Raw genomic sequence first — 20346 nt, forward strand, 5'->3', positions numbered from 1 at the left:
TATTTTTAATATTTGAAATACAAATAAAAATTAAAATAAAAAGATGAATTCCCACGTTCTAAAACTGCAATTGAAGCTTGTTACAGCAACTAGAACTAGAATCGGAACAAACCCTCTTCCTCTTTTCAAGGTTTGGTCTTTTTTCTGCTCTAAAACCATAAAATAAAAAGATGAATTCTAATTCAGCCAGAATGATGGTAACATAAGTATTGAGGTAGTATTTTTTTTTATCTTTTTTAATATATTATTTACATAAATAAATTTACGATTTTATAACTACAAATTATCGAATCAGTTTTAATTCATTCTATAGGCATATTATTTATTTAATTATTAATATGTAATAACTTATTGAATAAATTACACTCTTACTTATTGTATTTTCGACAAACTACGTTTGGTATAACCACTCACGTCACCATATGTAACAGGGATCACAGTAATATTAGAGATCATAAAATTTTAGGGACAATTTGAGTCATTTACTTATTAAATACTCACTTTTAGGTTTGTTTTTATCTTAATGGTCCATTCAAATTTGGGCATTTGAACTCTTTTATTTGAATTATATTTTAGATAAGATTGATTATTTTTAAAAATCTTTGACCATTAGTAGATTCAAACAATAAATAATATATTTACATCTCAGTGGAATAGTCTACCAATAAGTTTTACAATATTACAAAAACAACAATTTTTTAATATATATTGACATTATTAAATTCAGTTTAATTGATTTTCTTGTTCTAAACAATATCTTTGAACTATTATCAAATATTTATATTTATTAATTAATAATCAAATTTATTAACAAGTATTATAGTAAAATATTCGTAAATTATCAAAAAAAAATTAAGTTAAAAATATTAAATATATTCATTACACTAAACAAAGTACATTACTTGAAAATTAAACAATATAGATTAATAAAACTTAGATTTCAGAAATTTTATAAAATATTTTTCAGTCAAGATTTTATATGTTAATTATAATAATATACTTATTAACTGCTTTTTGGATTAATTATGGAATACTGTTAAATAGTTACTTACAATATTAAGTTCTGTTTAAGTACTTTTTATGTTATAATATTATCATAAAAATAATGTATAAATTTTAAAATACTTATCTTTTATAATTAATTCTTAAATTCATTTTTGTTAATACTAAATATGAAAAAACATTTGTAATTTCAAGATTTATATATATAGACACTATTGTCTTTTTATCATCAAAATAAATATACAATAATGAATAAATTTGACATAATTTAACCGCAGATTAATTTTAATTAATTTATTTTAAAAATATTTTAACAATTTTAGCTTTAAAGGGTTGAAAAGTAAAATTATTAAAAAATGTACTTTCTGTTTAAAGCTCTTATTTTAATTTTTTTTATGCAGGCGAAGTATCTTATCACATGACCATGATAATAATCGTGTGTATCATTATTAAAAGCCTTAGAATATAATAATTAAAAATTTCATCACGAGGCCGTACCTGTAATCTTTGAAAATTTATATATAGTTGCATTAAGAAATATTTGTTTTAAATATTTTAGTTTGAAATTGTAAATAACTTAACCAAGTTTCAATTATCTATTCAAAAAACTTATTTTATTAAATGTTTAAAATAACTTTTATTTTTTATTTTTAATTCATTAATTAATTTATATTTTTTAATCTCTTCTATTTCCCCGGTCAATCCGTTCTTAAAAATGGAATAAACTAGTTGAAGGAAATTTAATATAAAAAAAAGTAAACAAATTGATTAATGAGTTAGAGAAAAAAAAGAAAAAATAATTATCATATTATTTTATTAAGAACAAAAATCAAACAACAAGATATTTAAAGAAAAATAAAAATCATTTAAAACATTTAATAGAAAAATCAATAGAAATCTAATGAAAAATAAAAGTTTAAAATATACATTAGTGGTATTTTATTAGAATTGGTGGTTTTGACGTATCTTTTATTTAATGTTAGATTGATTCTAAATATATTTGAGGTTGATGAGATTTGTCCCACATGTGTGTTGCCAAAATAGTACTTCATTTCTCAAACATTTTTATTCTCCATTTTTAAATCTATCTTCTTGTCTTGCATCTTAATAATTGCAAACAAAATCAAAGTAGAATCAAGTACCCTATTATAACTTCTTTTTCTAATTTCGTGGGACTTCGTGATTTTAAACTCACACTATTTTATATGAGTTAAATATATTTATATGGGTTAAATATATTTTCTATAGAAAATGTGAAAATGATTTTGACTGTATGTTTATAATAGTAAAATTATTAGAATAGGTTGTTTTTTTTCTACTTAAAAAATATAAATTTTTAAACATGCCCTCTATTATAATATTTATAGTAATAAGTGAATATTTAAAATGTTTAAAACTTCGATTAAAAATAAAAAATTAATTTGATATAAAAGTATAAAAGACAAAAAACATATTTAATTTTATATTAGATTCATCGAGATTATATGATCTAAACTTTTGACCTTAAACGACCTACTCTATCATTAGTTCGTCGTCAAAATCCATTTTTTTTATAACACGTACGTTAAATCAATGGCATATCTGCAGTATTTTGCCAAATTGCAATGACCCCAAAATTGTAAAGAAAAAAAATATTTATAGGAGATTTTAATTAATTAAAGTCTTAATTGTAAAACTTTTTGTTGAAATCTTATGATTTGTAAAAATACGATTTATAATAAAAGATTCTATTGAAGATACCTACCCACCCACACTCACAAAGTCAAACGATAAGTTTTAAAAAAAAAGCCAAACTAATTAATGAGAGTCATAAAAATAGTAATCAAATTTATTTAATGCATTTATTAAATCTAGACGTTATCTGTACCCATATATATAAAAGGAAACTTTTCCTTTTACTGTCATTTTCTTTATTCTAATTTTGTTCTTATATTTATATTTTATTTTATTATTTGAAAAATATTTTATTTATTCTAATTTTATCTTTATATTTATATTTTATTTTATGAGAGAAGATATTTGTCATTTTGTTAGCAATTTTAATTTTATATCTCAAAAGGATAATAGAAGATAACACTATTTTTAAATTAAAAAAAAAATCAAAAAATTTAAATTCAAAATTAAACATTGCAAAGTGATGTTTGTTGAGGATCATTTCTCGATTGTATCTTTTTTTTTCTCTCGCTTATCTTCACTTTTATCCTATTAAACACCTTTTTTGTTTTTTATTTTCATATTTAAAATTCAAAATATGAGAAGTCGTAGTTTCCTTTCAGAACTACGAAACCAAGTGTACCAACGAGTAAGTGTTGTGTTTCAATTATAGAGTAGAAGATGGAAATGCAATGTCAAAATTTACTTTTCTTTTTTATTCATTTATGTATGTCTTTGACATTGTATGATGACAATAATGTTATTATTTGTTAAATAACGTCATAAAATTCACAAATACTACAATTTAATCAAATTTATAACAAAACTATTAAAGAAAACAACAACAACAAAAAATAGTAAAATTTTGTTCATTAAATAAAAAATTGAAAAAAAATACCAGATAAAAGTGCACCGGTTGTAAATGATAGGAACAATTTGACGAAGTCTCTCTGCACGTCCAAGGCAAATAAAAGATAAGCATATTTCATTATATTTTCTTCTTTTGTATATAATATATTTTCATGATTAATGTTGATTGAACAATTAAGAATGAATTTTTGGTTTATTTTTTAATGATGTCACATGTATTGTAATGATAAAAATCCCCCTACTATTTATAAAGTAATTGCTTTTTTAAAATTTTCTATTTTTATTTAACTAATATTCTCATACATTGGCTGTATTCCTTTAGAAAAATAAGTGTCCAGTAAAAATAACTTTTAATTAAGTTTTAATTTCTTAATAAAATTAATATTTTCATTTAAGTATCTATTAAAAAAATTTGAGTAATTAAAATTTGTATTTTAAATTGAGTTTATGATCGTTAATTTTGCTATAAATTGTAATAATTAACTCATACTTTACGTTATTATATTTCATTATATTTGATGTGTCTCTCCATGGAAAATAAAAAATATTTAATTAAATTTTAATGTTTTATAAATTTAAATTTAAGTGATTTTAATTGAGAACCTATAAAAATATTTGTTCTAACAAGTGTCCATAATTATTATACACTTTTTAATTGAGTTTCTGCTCTACTGACTATTTAATTATATTACCAAAAAACATCATGTCATATTTTTACATGGTTTATTTGATTTTTATTTTTAATTTATAAAATAAAATAATGTCGTTTGGTAAATATAGTTATGGTTTCAACTTTATTTTTCTTATCATTAAAGTATGTCATATTTTGTTTGAAACTACAATATCAAACTGTCACATTATCCTAATTGATAGTATTGTCTGAATGGAAAAATAATTTTTTTTTGCAACACTCGATAAAACAATTTTTTCATTAAAAATATTTAAATTTATGAGAAATTTAAAATTTATTTATGCTTTTTTTTTTGTTTTTCATATGAAAACACATAAATGATGATGATGTCCGAGTGAGAATTACTTGATTAAAAACATACATCTTAAATGTTTTTTTAATAAAAACTCAATTAAAAATAGTTAAATTTATCCTAAACTTAAAATTTAATTACACATAAATATAATCATTATTAAAATAAGTATACAATAATTAATCACATGTAACAATAAATAACATAGTAAATAAGATGGTAAAATTATCTACCAGATGTCAAACAAAATTATCATTATCAAATATACTTTCAATAACTTCATATCATAGTGGTATTTTCACATACCCAATTCATGTTTCTATTTTGCATTTAATTATAAAGTGATTCTCTCATTTAAAATAATTCATCTTTTTAATATCTCGAATCTCAAAAGTATCACTATATTACTTATATAACAATAAAAGAAAAAGGAAGAATAATAAAAATAATGTTAACTATACAGTGGTATTTTAGGAGATTTTAATAAACATATAATTTATATTATTTCTTCTCAGCCCATTAAATATATATCCTAATAAATATTTATTAAACAACATGTTAATCAATAGTCTTATTTTACTTAAAAACAAATATTAATAACACTTTATATACACCTTATCTTAATTCATTTTTAAAGATAGAATCGTGAGAAAGGAGTGAATAACAAAATAAAAAAATACTTCCGTTTTAACTAGGATACAATTATTCATTTACTCTTTGCCAGTTACAGAACAAAATGATGACATCTCTGCATGTAAGTTAGAGGCTTGTTAAACGTTTCTGTTTTGTTAATTGATAAGAAGAATAGAAAAAAAAAGAAAAAAAAAAAGAGTTGTTATGGTGCACAAATATTTTAAAGCAAAAGAAGGAAGCATATAAATAAGAAGAAGCCAGGTAAGCTAGGCATGATGAAACCAACAACCCTCAAACAAAGCTCCACAATTTCTTCTTCTTCTTCTTCTTCTTTTTCTCCATTTCATTTCCCTATTTCCACACGTTAACATCACTATAATACCCAAACTTCACTCACATTCCTCACCACACTCCAAAACACAAAACCTTCAAATGGGAAGAGATCTCTGTGGAACTGCAAAACTTAGAGGCTTCACAAAATCCTTCTCCCGGATGGAGAAAGCCTTAAACGATGCCGTTTCCAAGAGCTTTCTGGGGAGGTACTTCAAGTTGGAACAGAGGAAAAGTTGCTTCACAAGGGAGCTTCGTGCTGGCATGGCAACTTTTATCACCATGGCTTACATCATCACCGTCAACGCCACCATCATGACTGCCTCCGGCGGCACATGCACCGTTGCCGACTGCTCCTCTCCGGCGGGCCCAGACTGCAAGGTGAAGCCCAACGTCGGGTATGAGAGTTGTCTTGCCAAGACCAAGAGTGACTTGGTGGTGGCCACTGCTGTTTCTGGTCTTGTTGGGTCTGTTGCCATGGGCCTGCTTGCTAACCTTCCTTTGGGTCTGGCTCCGGCCATGGGGCCCAATGCTTACTTCACTTTTAATTTAGTTGGTTATCATGGAAGCGGGCCAATCTCGTATGAAACTGCATTGGCTGTGATTTTGGTTGAGGCCAGTATTTTTCTTTTCATCTCTGCTATTGGGTTGAGGGGGAAGCTTGCCAAGCTCATTCCTCATTCAGTGAGACTTGGATGCGCCGCTGGGATTGGGCTTTTCATCGCCTTTACGGGCCTGCAGTCCGGCCTGGGTATTGGGCTTATTGGGCCTGACCCTTCCAGTCTGGTTACCATCACGGCCTGCAAGATTGTGGACCCAGAAACTGGGGCCTGCTTGGGTGGAAAACTGCAAAGCCCAAAGTTCTGGCTGGGCTTTGTTGGCTTCCTCATTACAAGTTATGGACTGATGAAGAACATCAAAGGGAGCATGATCTATGGCATTCTTTTTGTGACTTTTGTGTCTTGGTTCAGGCACACTGAAGTTACTTATTTTCCTGACACCCCACTTGGAAATGCAAGCTATGACTATTTCAAGCAAGTTGCTGGTTTTCACAAGATTCAATCCACTGCTGGAATGATCAGGTTCATTACTTTCTACACTCTCTTTTTCTTTTACAACCTTATTAATGTACTTAAAAGTTTTAAATTAAGTTCACAATTGCAATTTCAAAGGTAGCATTACTCTTTCTTAAAACCTTTGCATATTCTCTCTCTTTTTTCCTTCTCAGGTTTAGCGAATTTAACCAAAAGGCAGTTTGGGTGGCGTTGGCTACTTTGTTCTATGTTGATGTGCTTGCCATCACTGGCACTATGTACACCATGGCAGAGATTGGTGGGTTTTTGGATGAAAAAGGACATTTTGAAGGTGAGTACGTGGCTTACTTGGTTGATGCAGGTAGCACCATTGTGGGTTCTGCATTGGGTGTGTCAAGCACAGCAACATTTGTGGAATCATCAGCTGGTTTGAGAGAAGGGGGTCGCACTGGACTAACTGCAGTTTTTGTTGGGTTCTTTTTCTTCTTGTCACTGTTTTTCACTCCTCTATTGTCTAGTGTTCCTCCTTGGGCTATAGGACCCTCACTTGTGATGGTTGGAGTGATGATGATGAAGGTGGTGAAGGACATAGATTGGAGCAACACAAAGGATGCAGTGCCTGCTTTTGCCACAATGATCCTCATGCCTCTCACATATTCCATAGCAAATGGGATCATTGGTGGGATTGGACTTTACATTGCTCTCAGCCTCTATGACTATGCCACAACCACCCTAAATTGGCTCAGGAAGATGAGGACAATGGTGGTCAAGGAACAAAACCAAGTTTCTGCTACTGCTGTTGAGTCAACAGTGGAAATAATATGAGATGCTTATTGTTTTGGTTATAGACTTATGCTTAGTTTTAGAGGTTCTTGTTTATAGATTTTAGATAGCATATAGGTTAAGTCACAACAAGAATTGTATTGAGTCTCATCCTACATATATTTTAGGGTAGTAGTAGCCTCATCACTGGGAACTTCTGCCTCAGGTTCTTTATTTTGTGTTTATTTAAGTTCAAGACTAAAATTTAGTTCATCGCCTTTTCACATCCATATTTTTTTCAACAACTATATTATAATTATATAAAATAATATTCTATTTTAATACTTTATTTTTATTATTTAATATATAATAATTTATTATTAAAAATAGTTGTAAAGTAAATATATTTGAAAAAGTGGTTATCAAATCATATTTATCCTAAAATTTATAGATTCCTATTTTTAATTAGAGTATATTTAATTCTTCATTTCTCTTTATATATATATATATATATATATTATTTTAAAGTAGATTTCGCCCTTATAATTATTTATTTAAAATCATAGTTCTTTTGTTGGAGGGTTTTTTGCTCATTATTTCTCTGCGTTATATATATGACAATTAGAGTAATTAACTAAACCACCTTTCATATAAGTAAATTTTGCTAGTGAAATTTAAAATTCTTTATATACTAAGTGGTTTTAATTTCTTCAACTAACAACATTTAGATATGAAAACTTGCATTGTTTAGATCTGATGATCGACATAGGATGTGTGAGTTAATGACTTAAATGTTTGGATCAACTGATGTAAAGGAGAGTGTGCGGACGAATGAGCGAATGCGCTTTTTTTTTCTTTCTTCCCTCATATGCTGAGAGTGTGTCTACATATACATTCATTCAAAGTTACTATATACCCTTATTTTTCACATGTGTGTGCATGTTGGAGGTTCTTAGATTTGTTGAAGGTTATGAGGTTGAGGAAGAGGAAGAAGAAAGCATAAGAAAAACATTGTAGGTGAGTGAAATAAATTTGATTTGTCGTTGAACAAAATCGATTATGTAAGCATAACCGTGAAGAGAGAATCAATTTTCATAGTTGTTATAATGAAAGAGATTTGATTCATATTATTGTCAAATGGGAAATCGATTTTCATCATTGTTATAACTAAGGAAGAATCGATTTTCATAGGTGTTATAACGAATAGAGAATCGATTTTGTTATGTGTAAATTGATTTTCAAGGAAATGTTAGTGTGAAGACGATCGATTCTCCACTTGTGGTGGAATCAATTTTCATACGCTCTACGTAGAAGCAAAAATCGATTCTTAATTAATTTTAATTAATGATGATAATTAATTTTAATTAATAATAATAATTATTTTTATTATTATTATTATTATATATACACAACATATTCCATTATATTATATAATAAAAATAAAATAGTTTTCAAAAATATTAAAATAATATAAATAAAATTATTAAATATTACATAATAATAAAATAAAATTATAATATAAAAAACTATATATAATAGAAATGTATAAAATAATTATTATTATTTTCATAAATTATTATAAAATTATTACTATTATTTAAATTTAATGCAAAATTATTTTATATTTTATTTTTTAAAATTAAGAATATTTCAATAATTTATTTCTATGTAACAATTGTTACATATTTTCATTATTTTCCATCTAAAAATTATTACAATTATGAATATTATCATCTTATTTTTTAATTGAAACTGAAATCTAAAAAAAAATACCTCATATTTCATTATTCAAATATCTTAAAACATAAGGATAAATTTGTAAATTTACATTTTTACATCCTTAAATGAAATTAAAATTCTCTCTCAACCATCACATAACTCACAAATTTCAATAAATCATCCTCACAAATTTACTTTAACATACGTGAATTCAAACAACCTCACATATTCTCTCACTCAAATTCCCACAAATCCTCACCTCAATCCAAACACACTCTTAATCTTCTTACATTATTTTTTAATTTGAACATTTTAATATAGATATTACATTATTGTGATTGGCCAGAAAACAAAAAAAAAACATAATAATTTTGAATAACTAATCGCCTTCTTTAATTTTAACCATATTAATACACTATTAATTATTTTAAAATGATAAATTATGTGTGTGAGTGAGTGTATATATATTTGAATAATACTAAATATAAATATTGAAAGGATAATTTAAATAAACTCGTATGACCACTAATTTTAAAAACTAGTTTTATTTATAATTTATTTATTGATGAATATATTTAAATAATTTATGGATATATTTAAACAATGTTGATACAAAATGTAAATATTAAAAATATAATTTAAACAAACTCTTGCAAACCTGAAATTTAAGAAAAATGTTTTATTTGTAAGATTTATTTAAAATTTGTATGATACTGACTCATTTAGAAAATAAATAAATAAATCATAATTAAAATATGTGTGTTTTATATGATAGAAAAAGAGAGTATATTATAAGTGTGGTCTAATGCCAAATAAATTTTACACATTGTAATCATCTTATGCTATCATATACATAGACTATTCTTCCTTAGCTATCATCTTAAATATCTTTTAATTCTTCATATTTTATTCTCATATATTTATAAAATTCAAAAGTAATTTTAAAAAATGATATATATTATGGATTATATAATTTGAAAGCTAATTTTACATTCAGAAATAACTTACAAATTATATAATTTATAACATATTTTAAAAAAATGGTATTCCATATTACATAATCTGAAAATAGTTTTTGGATTACATAATCTGAAAATAGTTTCTCGATTATGTAATCCAGAATATCTTTTTAGAGAAATTGTATTCCAGATTATAAGAAAAGACTTGAGAGTAGCTTCTGCATTATGCAATCCATAATATCTCGCACCCGGTCATTTTAAGAAAAAAAAAGAAGGAGAATGTTTATTTGTGCACCCCATCAAAGTTCTTCCTGCACTCCATCAAAGTTCTTTGTATCAAGTTCTTCCTACACCTCATTAAAGTTCTTCCTGCACCCCATTAAACTTTTTCCTGCACTCTACCAATATTTTAAAAGATGATTTTACCTTTTTTTTAAAAATTATTTATGAATTAACTTTTCTGGAATCTTTCCGGACACCCCTTTCTGAAATTTATAAGTGTATGATAGAGAACGCTTTCCAGAATTTATAAGTGTGTTCTGGAAAACATTTTCTGAAAAATATTTTTAATTTTTTTTTTCCGAAATAAGATTTCCAAAACATATATAATATGTTTCGGAATGTATTTCAGAAAGAATTTTTCAGAATAAGACTGAATTGGATGGAGTTTTTTTGGTCATTTCACTTATTTGATGAGGTGCAAACGGGAAGCGGGAAGAAGCACCAAAAAATCAAAATTACTCTTTAAGGTTTTAAAATTAAAAAATAGGTTTCGGCTTTCCTTCTTCTCCATTAACTCTATTTGCATGCACTATTCTAGTGGTTTAAGTTCTCGTTTTTTTCTTCCCACCTATATTTGTGTTTTCTGGTAGTTTTTGCTATCTATTTTAGAAACATTTTGTCGTTGCATTAAGGTAAGATCAGTATTTTTTTTAACTTAATCAGATTTAGGATTTTGAATTGTGTTACCGAATTATAGTTTCCAGAGTAAACATCAAATTATTTCAGAAAGATCATTGATTTATTTCAGAATTTATAGGTGCGTTTTTTTAATTGTGCAATTTAGAAGTTGAACAATCCAAGATAGTAATTTGAGTTCTAGTCTTGTTAAGATTTATACATTTTAGAAGACCAAATGTAGTCTTCTAAGCAATAAGTTCCACAATGCACAAATGTGAAAGGAAAAATAGATTGGTGTTAAGTTCATCTAAAGTGATTTCAAACACATTTAAGCCCCTAATTGTTGGCACAAGGAAGAGATCAGGAGACAGAATGAGCGAGTAGCGTTTCAAGAAAAACTGAGAGTGAAACAAATACCTCTAATTCGCATCATGATTTGATAGGAACTGCCACTAGTTGGATCATAAACCAGAAAATGTTACTGATTGATTCCATTACATCAAAAACAAAAATTGCAAAATAGATGGCAAGATTTTCATTGAAAGAAGAAGTCATTGTGGCACAGGAGTCTAGGATGTACCCAAAAAACACTGACACAATCTGTAGTACCAGCTAACATCACTTGTTGTGGACTATATGAACTGATAATATATGTTTAGACTTGCACTCAGGATCAACCTCAGCCTCAAAAATACACTCATCTTTCGCTTGAATGTTATTAGCTCTGCAAAAATCTAACCATCCATGTGCCAGTAATTGTAAATGCGGTTTTTCATGGTAAAAGACCGGCCACAATCTCCTCAGTGGATCCCGAAGAAATACTACCATCTTCCTTAGCTGATCTACTTTTACCCTGCGAATCATAGGCAGGCATTTGGGCAGTTTCTGCAGCAAATAATAAGTACAAGTGCTCAAACAAAGATACGAGAATGAGCAAGCACGCATAAAAACAGCGTGCCATAAAAAGTTATAAGCTAAATGAATATAGTCAATTTGGCATTCAAAATTCAAAATACAAAATGGAATGGCTCTAGGCAAGTGTGTAGTGTAGCTATCATGTCATTAAGGAACTGTAACCATAATGATAGAACTTAGAGTTAGTATCATAGGCTTTCAGTGTTGATCTCCAATCAAAATTAGAATTTCATCTGGTTAGTCCACACAATAAAAGTTGGCATAAAAGGTTAGCACAGGCTATCAAGATGAAACTCTAATTTTGATTGAAGAAAGTATAGTTAAGTTTTGTGGTAAATAAACATAATCCCAGTTTGTAACGCAAAATCAATTTACAACATAAACTGTATAACAATAAATGGAGACAGGGTCTATCAGGGACAGTTAATACTGTACAAGGCAAACATTATCATGAGGAACCACACAGGAGAGGTGTGTAGTTTTAGAGTGTCTCGCATTATCTTCATTAAATATGTCAGAGTCCAACAGTCCCTTAATTTCAGTGGGCAACCCTACAATTACACAGAAAAATTGTCCATGAGTCAAATCTGGTACTGCACGTAAGTACAGAGAAGAACATTCACACAAAAAAGTGATTTAGGGGTGGATTCAACACCTGTTGCTTCCAATTCAACGAGAGTTACAAGCTCTTTCTTCAACTGTTTAGACACTTCACCTGTAATCATAATAGAATCGATTAATTCAGGTAAATAAAGGGGTTCTTAGGAGGAAATACATATAAACTTAGAACCTGTCCATGTACATCAATGCAGACAAGTACATGTAAGCATGTGACAAGATTTGAAGTGATGACAAATTTCAACAGCGGTAACAAAAGAAAACACCTGTTAAATTCAATTCATCCATGGAACTGTCCAAGTTGGGAGTCATGTCCTCAGGCAATTTCTTCATTTCACCTGTAATCATAATAACTGATTAATAACCTCGGTAAATTATAGGGCTTGTTTGAGAAAACATTTATAAACTCTGATGCACCATTTTGAATATAAGCATCTATGAGATTTGAGATCCCATTGAACTTCTGTTTTTATGTTCCTTTATAGATATTGCAGAATGATCAGCTCTCCGAAAATAAGGCAATGCAAAGTACACGAATGTAGGAAATCATGGCATGCATTACAAGAGAAAACCTAGAAGCCTGAAGCACTAAAAGTGTGTAAGACAAATAAATTTTAATAGGACAGTATGTATCTGATCCTATAACAAAAGTCTCTAGAAATGAAAATGAAGCTACTCTGTTAACTTTAGTACCTAAGCCCTTGGAAAATTGGCACTCTTGAGCTTCCATGTTGGACAAGATGGCTTTGTTCTCTTCAAATTTCAAATTAGAAGTCTTGCCATATGTACTTGTCTCTGCCTCACCTAGAGAAACACTTCTTCCAGATTTTTCGAGTTCAGATATATCCAAGGCAACTTCCGTACTGAATTTCCCTTCAAACATAGTATCTTTACTGCATGTCATTGCATCCTTTTCAAATATATTGGATTCATAATCAACATTAGAAACATTTAAATCTCCGTTCTCAATTTTCATGGTCCCATCATCACCATGGCTCTGGTCAAATTCTTGTCTTTTTGAATAACATGGGTCTTCACAGTGATCTGATATGTGCATAAGTTGGCCACTCTCTTTAGAGTTTTGTGGTAAATCTAAGTCAACCTCGCTGCACTGCCTTTTCATTTTTGGCGCATTGGGTTCTTGTCTGACCAAGATACCATCTCTAACTGGTGAGACAATTTTGCCCCTACTTCTTTTCTTCTGATCTCTTTTTTTAGAAAAACCAAGCTTTTCACAGGCAGAAGTATCATAGATCTTGACATCAAAGTGCAAATCTTTAATGTAATTGAATACCAAAAGATATCCAACTTTAAGCCCAAGACCCAATGAGAAACTACTCCATCCCTCCCCAAAAACAAAAGAACCATTAACTTCTGATACTTTAACCTTCCACTGCTGCCCACTTGAATCATTGAGATTGATTTTCTTGTTAACCATGTTGGCCACAATACTACTAAAAGCAGGAGGAATACACTGCAGTTTAATAAGATGTTGAGCAATAATATACAAGATCAGAACTCATGGTCAATACAAAGATAAATACACCAAAAAAGAGTAGTATGAAAATAGTTGGATGGACCAAAGATAAATGCAGGCTGTGTTGTGATATCTGCTTCAGGTAACAATATAATATGAATGAATGTTTGTTGTACTAAGCGCCATTAAAGAAAACAATCACTTGTATATTGTTACAGAAGCAGAAAAGATAAGCGCAATAGAAATCAAGATCGGGTATATATTGGGAAGAGTTCAAACCAAAATCTTAGTTGGTCAGAAGGGATCAATATTTTTGTCTAAACTTATTTCCTAAGCTATGATAAGAATGCTCCGGGTCAGAAATTTTGGAACATTTTGAAGAGTCAGTATAAATATAATAGATCAGAAGCAACACTTTATCAAGTAATATATATGTGTGTGTATGCATGTGCTACATGCAATACTTTATTAGGTTAAATATATAGGCGTATGTGTTATAAGTCTAAGGTTGAGTTGAATAAGAAGCTTAATGGTAGCATAAATCATGGGGCTCTCCCACCCAGTGAATAGATTTCTTTGGGTTCAACTCCTCCTCTAGTACTAATGTCATAATAATGCAAGCACCCTAGTGTTTGTCTCAACTCTCAAGTTTTAAAGTTTCAATCAAATCATGTGACACTGAAAAGCCAAATATAAATGAAACTGCACTTTGCACTTTGGTTGCAACGTGCCTCATCCCTGAAAAAAGAAACAGTTTTGAGATTTCAATATATGAAGAGAATCCCCAACTTAGAGAGGGAATCAAGCGAACAAACAATTTATTGGAACTCAAAGCACAATGCAATTTAGAAATATAGCATATAAGAAACAGCAATGAGATCAAAGGCGATTTACCCAAAAAGCAAATATTTTTCCTTTAAATAAGAGAAGGCTGATTAGATTAAACAAGAAAGAAAGCAGCTTGGTGGAGAATGCAAAGATGAGAATAATGATGAATAAGAGATGGTGTGGATGTTTGAAAAGGGAAAGTAAAATGTAGAAGAATACCAACCAAAGTTGTTAAATAATCTTGTCTAGTGATGAACTTGAAGAAAGAGGTTGGTGAAGTTGGTTTGGTTGGGTGGAACAATAGACAGTTGTGGAAGCAGGCAGCACAAACAGAAACTCCTTGTTCCTCGCCACCCATTTTTCTTCTCTTCTAAATCTACTCAATGGTTCAAATTTCTCTCCTTCACAACGCACAAAAACAAAAACCCCAAGTTAAAACTTTTGGTTTTTCCTTTCATTCGCAGGGGAAGCACAAGTGATGCTAGGAGAGTATTATAAGCCATTGAAGTGAGAGAGAGAGCGTGCATGCACTGCAAGCCAATCAGCAGTTGACGTCAGGGATTGCTTTTTGCACCCATGATTTTCTCCTCCACCCCATAAATTTCTAAATTTTCACTTTGCCTTTCTTCTATTAAATGGTAATGAAAGTTCATGTAAACAGAGATGTTGGTGGTTTGTGTTCTTGTCTAGAGATTTCATAGAAGGTTTAAAGAGCTACATCTTGACACAACGTACAGTTCAAGTGAAAATCATTGTATTGTGAAGTTTGAAGTAAATGTTTCACTTCTACATTTTTGTTGTTTTTGGTTTCAAGCAATTCTACTTGTTTAGTGTAGAGTGTTTATGTTCATCATATCTTGTGATTTATAAGTTAAAAGTAACTTCATAAAAAAAATGATAAATTTTGGTGTTCAAAATTATATCTCGAATTTTATAATCGAAATATAATTTTGACTTCCAAAATGTGTATTTTAGAAGTATATATTGAGGTTATATGTGGTATAATGTTGATTGTTCTTTTAAAAAGTAGAATTCAAATTTTAGAGTAAAAAATATCATATATAGTTCATATGTTATCTCACATGGATGAAATGCACCATATTGTGAAATTTGAAACAACAAAAGATGAATTGGTGGAAGAAAAGAGTGTAGGAACTTTGACAAAGAAAGAGGTAAGTAAAATATATTATTATTTATATAACAAATGTGACAAAAGGCATGTATTTTGGTATAATGTATTTGTGTAAGTATTTAGGACACAAGGGTGACTTACTTGAATGAGTTTGTTGGGTAATATTAAAAACTTGGATTTGTAATTGTGATTTGAGATTTGTTAAACTTTTGAAGGAGAATAATGAGAATGATGTAACCATTATAAAACAAATGTAAAATGTCAGTATGCACATAAGAGATTACAAAATAAGAGATTACAAAGAGGATCGAGAATTGAAATGCAACAATTAATGATGTTGTTGGAGCATGACATGTATATCCACTAAAGTAAGTTTAATGAGTCATCACTTATTGTGATCTTGAGGCTAAGTTTTGGTCATCATTATACATTAGTTGGATGCAAGTATTTTCATAGCTATTAGGAGTTAAATGTATATTGTTAGTCTTGAAAATAATTAACATGTATATTGTATATTAGTTAGATTGTGTTAGTGGTTTCACTTTGATGCCATACAATTATACTCAATTGTTAATTTAGTGTACTAACTATGAACAATTGCATTAAGTAATAGAATGATTCTCACATTACTTAAAATAAGTACATAACAAGTTGGGTGAAATGAATACATAATACGTAAAATTGATACACAATAAAGATATGCTAAACGTAACTAAAAAAATATAATGAAATAGTTACTCGACCCATGTCACCTCCCTCGTACAATGTGTGGTTGTCTAATATACATTCCCCTTCTTTCATCGCTTTACGAGCTTGCTAAAGTGCATTATGAGTTTCTTCCCATGCAAGGTTCCATTAAATATATGCACACAATCAATCATCCTTTAACGTGTTTGAGCAATCCATATAAATATATCATATACTCATTCAAAGAAAATCTGGTAATGCATATATTAAAAACAACATTTAAACATACAATAATAACTTAGTGAACAAGCATGCTCCTGTTGTGATGTTCCTTTTGTGTCTCTATGATATGGATTATGACGATAATGATGTGGTACCACATTGGTCAATCTTTCTCCACCATATGAAGTATGTAAGGGTCTAATATAAAACAATATCATTCCATGTAAGTTTCCACACTTTCATATGCATGTGCAAAGGGGAAACAACCCTGTGTCACCTTTAGATGGAGGTAGAGGACAACCATTTGTCAATGTATCATAAACGAGGCTACAAAGGGGAAATAACCCAAAATTTTAAGCAAGGTCTCAATCCTCTTATATGGGATCCCAAATTCAACTTATGATCATGAAATACCAACTCCAAATTCTAATGTTCCTACAAAAGTATAAGTATCTTTTGAAACAAGAAAAAATAATTTCTTACAACAAAATCAATATCACAATTAACAAAACTTTGTTTCTTACCATGCCATAGTCTCTTCACAACATGATCACCATAGCTCGCCATGAGTGATGTATCCCCTGGTCCACATGGAAACTCTTCCCCATAAAACCTGCTTCTTCAAATCCCTTCATTAAATTAGCACCACCAACATTAGAAACTAGAAATGAGTTTCTCCAACAAATAGTATGTCTTTGTCTACCACCACCTTTTGTCCTAAACATATCTATCCAAATTAAACAACATAATAATCCTCATATTTAATTAATTCCTTATTAAGGAAATAATAATTATCAAATTATATGCAATTATTGTATGCAATATTGTATGATATTGTACGATATTGTATCCAATTATATGCAATTAATTTAATAATTATTGAATCTCATGATTAGTATCCCTACCTAATTAGATTGTAATTTGGAGAGAGAAACCCCTATATATTTCCTATACATGAAGTGATGTAACCATACACATAAGAGAATAAGAAACATTTCTTCTTCTTACCATTTTTTATCATTTTCTTATATGGTATCAGAGCACCAATCTTGGTGCCCTGACAGTCTCTCCATTTTTATCCCCTAAATAAAAGAAATCATGTCTAGCAAAGAAGACATCAGTAACGAGTCCGATAGAAACCTCGTACAAGGCTTCAGTGCCGAGCAAATTCAGCAATTGGCAAAGGCTATTTACTCGCTCAACAATAACGGTAAAACTGACACGTTTGTTAGCTTTGCAAGTCTGCTTGCCCATAAATCCTCTTCTAATTCTGCTTTTACGAAACCATGAATTTTGGATAGTGGAGCAACCGATCACATTTCATCTGATTCACAATTTTTCACACACACTTCATCATCATTTATTTCAAATGTTAATCTGCCCACATGCTCAATTGCGCCCGTCTCATCTACAGGCACAATTAAATTCAATGACAAAATCACTCTTAAAGATGTTCTTTGTGTTCCTTCTTTTAATTTAAATCTCATGTCCATTAGTAAGATAACCAGTTCACTAAATTGTTGTGTCGTTTTTACTCCACATGGTTGCATTTTAACAGGACTTGCCTACGGGGAGGATAATTGGCTCGGGTAAACAACACGCAAACTTATACTACATGTCCCCTCTTCCAAACCAAGCCCACGCATCTCAAATATCGACCGACCCTGATTTTTTGCACAAACGCCTTGGACATCCTTCTCAGGCGTGTCTACAACTTGTATCTTCCTTACTACCTATCCCAATCAGTAAAAATCTCATTCTCATTCATAATAATTGTAGTATTTGTCCCAAAGCTACCCTTTCCTTTAAGCACAATAAAATCTCATTCTCCATTTAATCTATTGCATTGTGACATTTGGGGTCCTCATAAAACACCAACTCATTTTGGAAAACGTTCTTTTCTCACTATAGTCGATGACTATACTAGATGTACTTGGCTATTTCTTATGAATCACAAATCTGAAACCCAACATCTCTTAGAGTCATTCATTACATTCGCACAAAATCAATTTCAGACATCTATTAAAACCATCAGCGTTGACAACGGATTGGAATTTATTTCAATGTATGATTTTTTTTCTCAAAAAAGGTATTGAATGTCAACGCACTTGCGTCTACACTCCTCCTCAACAAAATGGAGTAGTAGAACGCAAACATATACACGTTTTAAACACAACACGAGTCCTCCTATTTCAGTCCAATTTACCATTAGAATTTTGGGGAGAATGCGTTTTAACCGCCACATATATCATTAATCGCTTGCTATCACCTTTACTGAAAAATAAATCACCTTTTGAGCTACTATATAATCAACCACCTTCACTTTCTCACCTAAAAACAAACTTTTGGTTGCCTTTGTTACGCAACTGTTGTTTCACCTATGCAAAAATTTGATCCGCGCGCCTGACAATGCATCTTCATTGGTTATCCTCACAGTAAAAAAAAATACAAATTACAAGGTATTTTCCAAGTCGGGATGTCATCTTCCATGAAAGTGTTTTCCCATTTTTCCAACAGTCACAGACACAATCCTCACCTCCATTACAAGGTATTTTTCCCACTATTGACATTGACTTACCCACTTCTGTCCAACATTCACTTGATCAACCTTCTTCTCTTACTCATCACAATGCACCTGAACCTCCATCAAACTAACCTTCTTCTCCTACTCGTCACAATACACCTGAACCTCCATCAAACCAACTCTTTTCTCCTATTCGTCACAATGCACCTGAACCTCCAGTAGACCAACCTTCTTCTCCCATGCCAAGATGTCTAACACCCATTACCAAACCTTCTCCAACCGACCTTCCTGTTCGACGATCCAGTCGCACATCAACCCCACCTTCCTAGCTTCAAGACTACGTAACGGGATCCCAAGCCAATCATTCGACCACTACCCAAGATCGACCGAATGGAACCCGGTATCCTATGCATCATTTTCTTTCTAATTCACGATTTTCTTCTACACATAGTGCATATCTTGCTAACATCACAACCACCAAAGAACCTCACACTTATGCTCAAGCTATCCTTGATCCAAATTGGCAAAAAGCAATGGACGAAGAGTTTTCCGCCTTGCAGCTAAATCAAACGTGGACCTTGACAGATGCAAATGAGTCTATAAAATAAAGTACAATTCAGATGGTAGCGTCGACAGATATAAGACGCGCCTTATCGCAAAGGGGTACACTCAGATTGAAGGTGTCGACTATTCTGAAACTTTTTCACCAACAGCAAAATTAACAACTTTGAGATGTCTCCTCACCATTGCAGCAGCCATAAATTGGTTTACTCACCAGCTAGATGTGCAAAATGCCTTCTTACATGGCACATTGCATGAAATTATTTATATGGACTTGCCACCCGAGCATCATCGACAGGGGAACATTGTATGTCGACTCAACAAATCCCTTTATGGTCTCAAACAAGCATCTCGAACATGGTTTTCAACATTTTCTCATGTGATTAAATTTATAGGATTTCAACAGTCCAAGACAGATTACTCTCTATTCACAAGACAAAATAACTCATCATTTACTGTCCTTTCGATTTATGTGGATGATATTCTTTTGACAGGAAATGATTTGACAGAAATTAAGCGTGTTAAAGATTGTCTATT

General features: G+C 30.3%; 2 protein-coding genes across 3 annotated transcripts; one reads left to right on the forward strand and one right to left on the reverse strand.

The window, feature by feature from the left end:
• The first annotated feature begins 5406 nt into the window (after positions 1-5406).
• On the forward strand, positions 5407-7540 carry LOC137822017 (adenine/guanine permease AZG2). Its single transcript, XM_068626892.1, has 2 exons — positions 5407-6553; positions 6700-7540. Exons 1-2 carry the CDS (start codon positions 5574-5576, stop codon positions 7328-7330), a joined length of 1611 nt encoding a protein of 536 aa, XP_068482993.1. The 5' UTR covers positions 5407-5573; the 3' UTR covers positions 7331-7540.
• A 3670-nt stretch (positions 7541-11210) lies between these two features.
• LOC137822018 (B3 domain-containing protein Os01g0905400-like) lies at positions 11211-15156 on the reverse strand. 2 transcript variants are annotated; one of them, XM_068626894.1, is made up of 6 exons: positions 14907-15156; positions 13072-13852; positions 12645-12716; positions 12416-12475; positions 12205-12311; positions 11211-11730 (listed from the first exon to the last, which is right to left on the reverse strand). In XM_068626894.1, the coding sequence occupies exons 1-6, from the start codon at positions 15039-15041 to the stop codon at positions 11464-11466; spliced, it is 1422 nt and encodes a 473-aa protein (XP_068482995.1). In that variant the 5' UTR covers positions 15042-15156; the 3' UTR covers positions 11211-11463. The 2 variants fall into 2 exon arrangements, with proteins under 2 accessions (XP_068482995.1, XP_068482994.1); XM_068626893.1 differs by having other exon boundaries at positions 11237-11730; positions 12196-12311; positions 14907-15147.
• Positions 15157-20346: the final 5190 nt, after the last annotated feature.

Source organism: Phaseolus vulgaris, chromosome 9 (genome assembly GCF_000499845.2).
Source record: "Phaseolus vulgaris cultivar G19833 chromosome 9, P. vulgaris v2.0, whole genome shotgun sequence".
Taxonomy (NCBI): domain Eukaryota; kingdom Viridiplantae; phylum Streptophyta; class Magnoliopsida; order Fabales; family Fabaceae; genus Phaseolus; species Phaseolus vulgaris.